The sequence below is a fragment of the Siphateles boraxobius genome, unplaced genomic scaffold, assembly GCF_051911475.1.
Source record: "Siphateles boraxobius isolate OS27281-9 unplaced genomic scaffold, OSU_SipBor_1 35, whole genome shotgun sequence".
Classification (NCBI taxonomy): domain Eukaryota; kingdom Metazoa; phylum Chordata; class Actinopteri; order Cypriniformes; family Leuciscidae; genus Siphateles; species Siphateles boraxobius.
This window is the reverse complement of record NW_027508975.1, coordinates 2,665,479-2,677,608: the sequence shown is the minus strand read 5'-3', so window position 1 is coordinate 2,677,608 and position 12,130 is coordinate 2,665,479. Positions and strand designations below refer to the sequence as shown.

Sequence of the window (12,130 nt, the reverse complement as noted above, 5' to 3'; positions counted from 1 at the left end):
CCATCATGGGGACAGAAGAATTGTCAATGAATGGGAGAACAAAGTAACTTGCATAACTTATTTGAAATAGTAACTCTGGTATTTTCTTGTAAATTTAAATGTTATGGGTTACTAGTTAATTGAGAAAAGTAATCTGATAACATACCTTTGGGTTAGTCCAACACTGGTCATTACTGTGCTAATAGTATACTAATAGTGACTTTTGTCTGGTATTTATGAAAATGATTTCTCAATTTTGGATACTCAATGTTTAGACTTTTGTGTAATGTGTGACGTGTGGATTGTATGTGATGATAATGATGTAATGGTAATGACATTTCTCACTTTTTGGAGAAAAATCCGTACACGACTGGGACTTCCTAACACATCAAGTTATAGCTAGCAGTTAATTAACTTTGAGCTTAATATCAAGAAATGGTTTGGTTCTGAATTCAAATTTTTGAAGTAAAGCTTAGCAAGGAGGGTTTTCTAAATGCTTTTCATGATGGTAATGATGACAGCCTTATTGAGGAAAGCAGTCCTTTGTAATAAAAACAAATACATTGTATATGTAAATACAATATGTTTTCCAAGTTTCCGAACAATTTAGTAATGCTTTTCACTTTTTTTTTTCATTCTTGGGGGCAGAAAAAGTCCATTTGTTTTCACGTTGTACTCATGTCTGCTATTGTCAGTTCCGGTTTGGAGTCTCTATCTGCCCACACCTACTAAACACACACTGACACACGATCAGAGGATTACAAACACACCGGACAGACACTTAGACGCTCATGTTATTCTCAGGCATTGTTCATTGAGTCGTGTAGCGACTGTTTTAGTGCTATTTCTATTTGCTAAGGCTGAAAGAACATTATCAGGAACATATCAGAATAGACATGATCAATCATGAAGAAAACATTCAAAGTTCAAAAGCTTGCAAATATTATGCCTCGGATAACACACATATTGCATTTTGACGTCAGTCCACAAGCTAAAACCCTAAATTATGTACCGAATGTTATTTTGTAGCTGCTCACCTTTTACATAACTTCTACTGGTCACTTATGAAAAGCAACATTTCTCAAGCTGTAATAAAATAGTCATTTAAGTAACATTTTGGGGGTTGGAATGTGTTTATTAAAGGGATTTTTTTTTACAAAGCAATGTTTTGCACATTTGTATCACTCAAGACTCTTACAAACATTCAAAGACATGTACAAAAATCATATATAAACACAATTATGCACACTCATACATGCACACACCTCTCAAACAAACTTCTAAAGTCAACGACAGTGACACTTCACTGGCAAATCCAGTATCTTTATACCCCTCCCACTTATTATAATATTAAACCACACAACCAATCACAACCCTGTATCCCTGAGTCCAGCCTCATAACTCATCATGAGTGACTTCATCTGCCTTGAGTTTAAACTCATCCTCTGTGATTCGTCCATCCTTGTTGCGGTCCTGGTTATCGTACATGTTCTCTATGATGCGTTTCGTTTCAAAACCTGGCGCAAGACGACCTTTGCCCTCTTCTACCTGCAGGAGGATGTAATCTGAAAACTGTATGGAAGGGACAGACAATAATAAAATGAATTAACATTTTGAAGATGTATTTGTCATACACAGACAAATACACAGTCGAAAGCATTATACCTCAGTGGAGTCCACTTGTGAGTCTTTGTTCTTGTCCATCTCACTGAAAAGATCAGGAGAGACATCGTTGTTCCACACAAACATGTAGCCGTCAGGAAGACCCTCCTCCATGTCCACCATCTCAACATCAAACACCAGCACAGCACTGCCAGGGACCTCTCCATCTGAGCAAAGAAACGGTACTTGAAATCTACTATGAAATCAAAATTGACCATTCTTGTTTTGTTATGGAATATTGCATTATTTATCCGTGCACATCTTTATTTATTATATATATCTAATTCATGTGTGCTCATAATCTTTAAATCGAAAAAACTTCCCCTCCCTCTTGCAGTGACATCTCTTTTCTTCTCTGATGACGAGGGCGGGGCAACCTGTCACTCACATTTTCCACCAATAGCAAACCACAACTATCCAATCAATTCCCCATGGACAAAATCAAGCCCCGCCCTACATTTTTTCTTCACTTGGATAACCATCACAACGGGAAGAAATGACTAACGCATCTTCCATTTCATACCATCTTTAATATTCTATATTTAATATTGTTCTATATTTAACTGTGTTTATACCCATTGGTAATTGCAGTTTTTTAGGAACCATGTGTATCCCTAAGATCATTACATAATTAAAACATTAAAATAACATTAGTTGACTCAATGAATGACAGCTAATGCTTTTTGATAAAACAAAACCAATTTCAGCACATGATCGTTTTTTAGCTGAGTGGGTTTACTTTGCTGGCGTCTGTTGGCTCCCTCTGGTGAGTCCATCACAAATTGCAATAAAAAATCACGAAGCCAGCAGCTACAGCTAAGCATTGTCATAACATGCTTAACTTTACCAAGTAACATAACATTTTTATTTGACAAAATAGGCATTTGTGAGTCGCGATCAGTTCTTAAGTATTAAGTATAAGTTAAGATTAACTTAAGTAAATGATTCTTAAGAGACGGTTCATTTTGGTGAATAAAATAAATTCATCTCAAACAGTGACTGCGTCCGAAATCGCATACTTCTCTACTAAATAATAGGTGAAAAAAAGTATGTGACAAAAGAAGTACTTCCGAATTCACAGTACTCATAAAAGAGTACTCACTTTACTATCCCATGAGGCCTCGGGAGAGGATTTGTTAATGACAGTGAAGCGACACAACTAACACTGGTAGGTCACATGACAATGACAACATAACGAATGTAGTACGTCCACATTACATTCATACTACACACATGCATTCTATATAGAACTTTTTAGCAGTCGTGAAGTAATTAATTATTCAAAATAAGTACCTACTCAAGTGAGCATGTGATTTCAGACACAGCCCATGCAGTCCAATTCACAAAGAAATGACTCTTATGAGATGGCTCTTTTAATGAATTGTTCAAAAAGCTTCACTAATTTACAATCTACAAATAACGGTTTGAATAAGTCAGGAGGGTCACCGTGATTTTGCCAAGTAAGACATGTTCCTCGATCAACATATTTTGTTGATCCTGGAACAACATTCCTGTCCTAAAATTTAGCACTTACCCTATCCCTAAACCTAACCCTACCCATAACTTTTCCCTAAAATCAGAGTGAAATGATAGGTGAATAACACTAATGTTGAAGCACCGTACCCTGGTTCTAAGCCTAAACTTGACATAAACTGTAAACTTGTCCATCAAATCTGATTGGTTGATCTGAAAGTTGTTCCAGGATCAACAAAGATGTTTATCCAGGAGTATGTGGTACTTGGTGAACTCACGTTCACCAAGTTGGTCGAGTCCTTCACTGAATGAATTCAGAACTCAGAATGACCTGAGAGGAAATAATAATAATATAAATGTGTCTTACCAACTCCCCTCTCTCCATAGGCAAGGTGAGGTGGAATGACTAGCTTGCGCTTCTCTCCAACACACATTCCTGTTAGCCCTTGTTCCATGCCTAAAACCACCTGTCCGGACCCCAGAACCACATCATATGTCTTGCCTAAGGTGTGCCTGCATTAACACACAGACACAGAGGAAAACACCAGTTTAGATGAAAAACATTAATAAAATAAATACTTGTAATTTCAAATTTAAAAAACGAAATGCTATGCAAAACGTATAATTGCAACGCACGTGGAGCTGATGTTGGTGCCATCCATGAGAGTGGCGTTGTAGTGGTATTTGACAAAATCACCATTTTTTGCATTGTAGGTGCAATTCTCTGGCTTCACACTGGTGATCACAACTTTATCAGATGGGTTGTGGAAATCAATAATGTGGACATCAAACACCAGCACAGCTGAGCCAGGGATCTTAGTTCCTGTAGGAGGAGATAGAACAGATTCATACAAAGGTAAATGTTTGTTGTTGTTTTTTCACCTAGTCTTAAAGTGCCCTTATTATGCTATTTTAAAGGTTCTTGGTTTTGTTTTGGAGGTTTACATGTATACAAAAAACACTTTAATTTTCTCATACTATTCATTGCAGCGTCAGCTCTTTTCTCACAGTGTCTGCAACGGTTCGATAAAGCCAGGCTAAACCCAGGCTTTCCGAGAGCCTGCTCTACTCTGATTGGTCAGATGGCCCAGTCTGTTGTGATTGGTCAACTGCTTAGAGTGGATTTTGGAAACGAAAAACCATTACCATATCTGAATTTCAGCTCTTCCTCAGCACTTGATACACAGTGATACGAACTGTAACAATTGCGTCGGTTTTACTGTATCAATTTGAGTCCAACTCCTTTCCTTTGGAAGTGCATTAAAGTGTATTTGTTTTTGCAGTGCAGAAAACTGTCTTCTTGACATGTGGACAACAGTAACTCCATTTATCGAGCACTTTGATCTTTGAAACTTTGCAGACCTGTTACATCCACAAAAAGCTATATTACACACTGCATGAAAGGTTATATCCGAAAAAGCACTTTAAACAATAAAAAGGGAGATCAACACACACCTGTGCCCTCTTCTCCATACGCCAGGTGAGGTGGGATAACGACCCTCCTGCGCTCTCCAACACACACACCCAGGAGTCCTTGGTCCATTCCTGCGATTACATAGCCTTTACCGATGTAAGTGTCATATGTGCGATTCCTTGAGTAACTGAAACATAAACACAACAACTGTAAGCATAAGTGCATTTGGCAAGCCGTTTTAACATTTAATCATTTAAACCTACTATTCTCTATTTTCATGCTACTACTATTTATCCATTAGCTACTAGTACTTATTCATCATATACTAGTGCCTATTTATTAGACACCAGTATCTTTTGTAATTGTTACTAGTAACTATTCTTATCTTACTAGTCACAACTGCAACTAGTATCACAACTAGTATTTATTTTATAGGTACTAGTATCTAATGACTTAGTACTAGTATTTATTGAATAATCTAGTAATAGGTACTATCTAAAAAATAAGTACTAATACCTAATGAATAACAACTAGTATCTAATATATATGTACTAGTCACAATTGGAATACATACTAGTCAGAACTGAATAATTGATATCGGAATGACAGATCCCCATAGAAGTCAATGGCAAAAAATTTAATTTGTTACTAGTAACAAAAGAATAGTTACTAGTCACTATCGAAATAAGTACTAGTAACTAATGAATAAGTACTAGTATCTAATGAATAAGTACTAGTAACTAATGAATAAGTACTAGTATCTAATGAATAAGTACTAGTAACTAATAAATAAGCACTAGTATCTAATAAATAAGGACTAGTATCTAATGAATAAGTACTAGTATCTAATGAATAAGTACTAGTAACTAATAAATAAGCACTAGTATCTAATAAATAAGCACTAGTATCTAATGAATAAGTACTAGTATCTAATGAATAAGTACTAGTAACTAATAAATAAGCACTAGTATCTAATGAATAAGGACTAGTATCTAATGAATCAGTACTAGTAACTAATAAATAAGCACTAGTATCTAATGAATCAGTACTAGTATCTAATAAATAAGGACTAGTATCTAATAAATAAGCACTAGTATCTAATAAATAAGTACTAGTAACTAATAAATAAGCACTAGTATCTAATGAATCAGTACTAGTATCTAATAAATAAGGACTAGTATCTAATAAATAAGCACTAGTATCTAATAAATAAGGACTAGTATCTAATGAATCAGTACTAGTAACTAATAAATAAGTACTAGTATCTAATAAATAAGGCCTAGTATCTAATGAATAAGTACTAGTAACTAATAAATAAGCACTAGTATCTAATGAATAAGGACTAGTATCTAATGAATCAGTACTAGTAACTAATAAATAAGTACTAGTATCTAATAAATAAGGACTAGTATCTAATGAATAAGTACTAGTAACTAATAAATAAGTACTAGTATCTAATAAATAAGGACTAGTATCTAATGAATCAGTACTAGTAACTAATAAATAAGTACTAGTATCTAATGAATAAGTACTAGTAACTAATAAATAAGTACTAGTATCTAATAAATCAGTACTAGTAACTAATAAATAAGTACTAGTATCTAATGAATAAGTACTAGTAACTAATAAATAAGTACTAGTATCTAATAAATCAGTACTAGTAACTAATAAATAAGTACTAGTATCTAATGAATCAGTACTAGTAACTAATAAATAAGTACTAGTATCTAATAAATAAGTACTAGTATCTAATAAATAAGGACTAGTATCTAATGAATCAGTACTAGTAACTAATAAATAAGTACTAGTATCTAATGAATAAGTACTAGTAACTAATAAATAAGGACTAGTATCTAATGAATCAGTACTAGTAACTAATAAATAAGTACTAGTATCTAATGAATCAGTACTAGTAACTAATAAATAAGTACTAGTATCTAATGAATCAGTACTAGTAACTAATAAATAAGTACTAGTATCTAATAAATCAGTACTAGTATCTAATAAATAAGTACTAGTAACTAATAAATAAGCACTAGTATCTAATGAATCAGTACTAGTATCTAATAAATAAGGACTAGTATCTAATAAATAAGGACTAGTATCTAATAAATAAGGACTAGTATCTAATGAATCAGTACTAGTAACTAATAAATAAGTACTAGTATCTAATAAATAAGGACTAGTATCTAATGAATAAGTACTAGTAACTAATAAATAAGCACTAGTATCTAATGAATAAGGACTAGTATCTAATGAATCAGTACTAGTATCTAATAAATAAGCACTAGTATCTAATAAATAAGGACTAGTATCTAATGAATAAGTACTAGTAACTAATAAATAAGTACTAGTATCTAATAAATAAGGACTAGTATCTAATGAATCAGTACTAGTAACTAATAAATAAGTACTAGTATCTAATGAATAAGTACTAGTAACTAATAAATAAGCACTAGTATCTAATAAATAAGGACTAGTATCTAATGAATCAGTACTAGTAACTAATAAATAAGCACTAGTATCTAATAAATAAGGACTAGTATCTAATGAATAAGTACTAGTATCTTTAAAAAGGTACTAGTATCTAAAGAATAGGCACTAGCAGCTAATGAATAAGTACTAGTACTTAATGGAATAGATACTAGTATCTAAAAAATAATTACTAGTATCGTGAAAATAGAGACTAGTAGGTTTAAATGATTTAATGTTAAAACAGCTTGCCATAAAGTGCACCGTATATCACTTTTAAAAATTAAAGTGTCTAGGGTTTTTACCTGGAGTCAAAGAATGTGCCGTCCAGCAGGGATCCGTTATAATGATACCGCATGAAGTCTCCAACTTGACTCTTGCGTGGACAAGGATCTGGAAGGTTTTCCACCTGTACTGTGATTTCATCTTTGGGGTTATGAAGGTCCAGCAGAACCACATCAAACACCAGAGAGGCTTGACCGGGGATGTCACTTCCTGTGAGAGGAGACAACGATGCTGTAATTCTTAATTTGAATGGACTAATACTGTTAGTTGTATATATTACTGATAAAATGGCTCTCACCGTCCCCATTCTCTCCATAGCCAAGGAAAGGTGGTATGGTGATGATGCGCTTTTCTCCCACACACATTCCCAAAAGCCCCTGGTCCATTCCCGCAATGAGCCAGCCAATCCCCACGTAAGTGTCATAGGTGCGCATACGTGTGTGACTGCAAATGAAAGAATCAGAATTACTCATCCGGAAACAAATTACACTAATCTTTTTTTTTATATTCTTGAAATGTAATAAATAAACTAAGCAATAATTAGAATTAGGATGAAAATGGTTTTAACCTGTTTATGTTTTCCATTTATGTACATTTGTGCAGTTTTCTATATATTTTGATGTCACAGACCCACATATATGGTGTTTATACAAAGACCCAATTTATACTGAATAAAATAATATTTATAAGTGTAAAATATTTTTAAAAAATAATAATAATTTCCACTCCCCGTATTTATTTATTAAAAAAAAACTAATAAAGACAGACTGTAATTGTTGACAGCGATTTTTCAGCGGATCTTTCTGCATGTTACAGGATTACACCAATAGGTGGCGACATGTGACCGTCTCTATAAGTGAGTCATTTGACTCTTTTACTCCACCGATTTGAATCGGTTAATGATTAAATACGTGCGTTTGAATAGAAGAGGAGCTGCGCAGACCGATCAGTTTATGACATTAAAATACCGCTACTATAGAGCGATTTAAAAGCATACGGAACCGTCTGTTCGTAACTTTGATGTCATACACTAATCGGTCTGCACAGTACCGCTTCAAGTCGAACACACCTATTTAATCATTAACCGATTCGTTCAAAAACACTTAATCATTTAGGAACATTCGCTATATATACTGTATGTGTATGTATATACTGTACGTATATCTAATTTTTATTGTTTATTTTCATGAGGTCCACATGACTCACCTGGAGTCGAACAGCGTGCCATCGAGCAGAGTGCCATTGTAGTGGTACCGGATATAATCAGACACTTCCACAGTGCGGTTACAGTTCTCTGGCTTGAGGTAGGTCTTTATCTGCACCTTGTCCTCTGGGTTCCAGATGTCTAACATCAGCACATCAAAGTGAAGGGTGGAATCTGCGGGGATGATGTCACCTGACAGGAAATGACAAAAAAAATACTTTCAGGAATAAAATCAAACAAGCTTTGCAGCTTCGAAACCAGGCCACCTATTTAAAGCGCGACTCTAAAGCAAGACAATAAATGCTTTAGTCTTTGTGTTTACTATAAAGACTTCATTATAAGTTTTCGTTTGCCAGGGTAAGTGTGCCATCCTGTGTATTGTGTAGCCAGTGTTTCACTGGAAGAGCTTTTATGATGATGAGATATATAATAATATAGTCTTACAGAAGAATTTCTAAAGGATCATGTGACACTGAAAACTGACTGCTGAAAATCCAGCTTTGCATCACAGGAATAAATCATATACATTTGTTAATGTATTAATGAATATGAACTAAGACTGAGCAATACGTTTATTACAGAACTTATTCATCTTTGTTAATGTTGGTTAAGCAAAATAGTTCATTATTTGTTCATCTTAGTTAATTCACGGTGCATTAACTAATGTTAACAAATACAACTTTTGATTTTAATACTATATTAGTATTGAGTTTGAATAGTTGTTTATGACTGATGAAGGTCGTAAGACCGAAATGTTGCTAATAAAATTTGAATACTCATTTGCAAGTACTGATAGTGTGCGGGAGTTCCTTGTTTTTTTGTAAATAATGTGTGAGTAAATTATGAAATTAACATGAACTAAGATAAAAAAATCCGGTAGAAGTATTGTTCATTCTTAGTTCATCTTAATGTTAACTAATAAAACCTTGTTGTAAAGTGTTACCAATTACATTTTGAAATACAATAGTAGCTAAAAGTGATGTCTGGAGGGGATTTTTTTTTTTTTAATTACCCTCCAAGTTCGATTAAACCATCAAAATATGAGGAAAATATTTACTATATATTTTTTTAATATGTTAAATATGTGGGAAGAACAAAACTAAATTTGCTTAAGGTTTTTATCTGATGAAAGGTTTTATTTTACTATGCAAAAAAAAAAAACAAGCTTGCAGGAAAAAGCATAGACTACAACAAAATTAGTTATTAATATTTTGTTGTTTCTCTTGTTTTGATTGTGTTCATAATTTCTTTGTATGACAGCATGGCCAAAAATGATGTCCTTTCAATTTGGCCTGTTTCATTGTGTTAAAATAATAAATAAAAAACACAATGAACTCTGGTATATGTGCAGTTAATTCTACACATCTGTTTGTTTCATGCAGCTGGATTGGGCAGACATGCACACACCATATCCCCAACTAGTTCTGACAAGCGAACATGGTTCAACATTCCTCTTCGGATCACTCCCCTTGGGAATACACACCCCCATTCGTTCAACTTCCCCCCTTTCTCTCTCTCCACCGCGAGATCCCATGCTCCCGTGACTCAGCAGGAGTGCAGGAGAATCATGGGAATTGTAGGTCTCTGTAAGTTTGTGCCTATTCACATGCGAATGTGCTGATGGCATCTACACCGACAGACATCTAAATGACAAATAATTGCATTCATGCATGAAGTGGTAAACAGAGAACTGTGATTTTAAAGTGTGTTTACCATAGCCGTCCTTCCCGTAGGCAAGGTGTGGAGGGATTTTGATCATCCATCGTTCATTTACACACATGCCCACTAAAGCTTTGTCCATCCCAGCGATCAGCTTCTTCTGGCCAACAAACACATTATAGGTGGTGCCACGGTCATAACTGCAAACACACACATAAACAAACATGTATTATATCAAAAGAAAAATTTCTTAGTAATCATTTTGGTGTTGTTTTTCAGTAAAAACATCCTTAGATCTGGATATCTATTCTTGAGAAGCATACTTTTATAAGATGTTAAGACTTGTTTTTAGAGAATTTATGTATACACTTTATTTTAAGGTGACAAAGTTACATTGTACTTACTCAAATAAGTACTGAGTAATATTAATGAACTACATGTATTTACTATAGTTACGGTAAGGATTTGGTTTAGGGTTAGTTACTTGTAATTATGCATAATTTAATGTTATTACTATAGTATGCATGTAGTAATGTAACTATGTCACCTTACAATAAAGTGTTATAGAATTTATATTTCTTGATCCGTTGGCAAATTTTATTTTATTGCATTAAATGTATATCCAACAAATGAGGTTTATGCTTAAAATATATATTTTTAATTTTACTATTTGCCATTGGGCTAACAATAAACTTACTTTAAAATATATTCTCTAAAAAGTCTTATCTCACAGAACAATTTGTTATGTATATATGTATGTATATATATCACTGTAAAAAATATATATATATGATCATATATGATATATATAAATATATGAATATATGACCAGGTATGTTTTTACAAAGCTTTTACTCATCAAATTAAGTTCAGCAATTTTCAACTTTCTTTATAAGTTATACAAGATTCATCTCATTTTGAGTCACTTTAATGTAATTTATGTTGAAATGACTTAACATCCAAGGTGATTGCACTTAAAAATTTAAGGCAACAGCTTTTTTTTTACATATAATATACTGTATATACACATACTATATATACATGTAACTTTATTTACACTTTTCATGTAAATGTATCTTTAAAAAGATGTAAATTATCTTGCCCAAAATTCATTAATTCGTTCACTCACTCATTCATTCATTCACTCACACATTCCTCCCTAGGTTCACTCAGACACGTATTCATTCACTCATTCATGCATTCATTCTATAGGCTATTGCAATTTGCAAATGTAAACTTGTTTTAAATCAATTGTAAATGTTTAGGATGTGCTTTGCATTAGTTAATGTTCACTATGGTAGGCCTAAATGAGCAACAGATCAGCTCTGCCTGCGTGGCTGTAGTAAACCTTCACACGCAAATGGCTTCAGGCCAGGTGAGAAGATGAAGAACAATGGAGGGCAAACGTGTATTTTGCACTAACCTGGAGTCAAACTTCTTTCCATCAGGGAACATGCCGATGTAATGATAACGAACAAAGTCTCCTGACTTGACCAGGCGTTCACAGCGTTCCGGAGTGAACGTCTTCTCTATCACGATGTCATCTAACGGTACCGGCGGAGGGTTGCACGCCACGAACGTAACTAGGACAGCCAGGAGAATCATTTGCACCGTTAATCGTATCATCTTCCGTTGTTTTTTTGCTATGGACTGATTTGCTGCGTTCGCGCGCTGGAGCAGAGTCTCCTCGATCCCTCTCGCGCACTGTAGATGAAACAGGGAGTGTGTAGACGTGGTGGACGGATCCTCAAACTCACTCTAACTTCTTCTTCTTTTACCCCCGGTGTCACTTTACATGGAGAACGCGCAGGAAAGGGCTCCGTTTTGCAGGGAAAAGCGGAAACGCAGGCCTGGAGGCTGGAATGTTTTCTACGTGGCACAGAGATGGGCGGCTCGCGCTTTATGAGACTGTAATTATAGTTGGACCATAATGCAGCGCAACAGACGTTTCAGATCAGAATCTCACATGCCCCTTTATTTAC

At 34.3% G+C, this 12,130-nt stretch overlaps 1 protein-coding gene across 1 annotated transcript; it reads right to left on the bottom strand.

Annotated features, from left to right (window-relative positions):
* Window positions 1–1,093: 1,093 nt before the first annotated feature.
* fkbp9 (FKBP prolyl isomerase 9) lies at window positions 1,094–12,058 on the bottom strand. The gene is made up of 10 exons (XM_077195858.1): window positions 11,572–12,058; window positions 10,203–10,348; window positions 8,492–8,681; window positions 7,584–7,729; window positions 7,306–7,495; window positions 4,570–4,715; window positions 3,751–3,937; window positions 3,482–3,627; window positions 1,645–1,808; window positions 1,094–1,551 (listed from the first exon to the last, which is right to left on the bottom strand). Exons 1-10 carry the CDS (start codon window positions 11,772–11,774, stop codon window positions 1,375–1,377), a joined length of 1,695 nt encoding a protein of 564 aa, XP_077051973.1. The 5' UTR covers window positions 11,775–12,058; the 3' UTR covers window positions 1,094–1,374.
* Window positions 12,059–12,130: the final 72 nt, after the last annotated feature.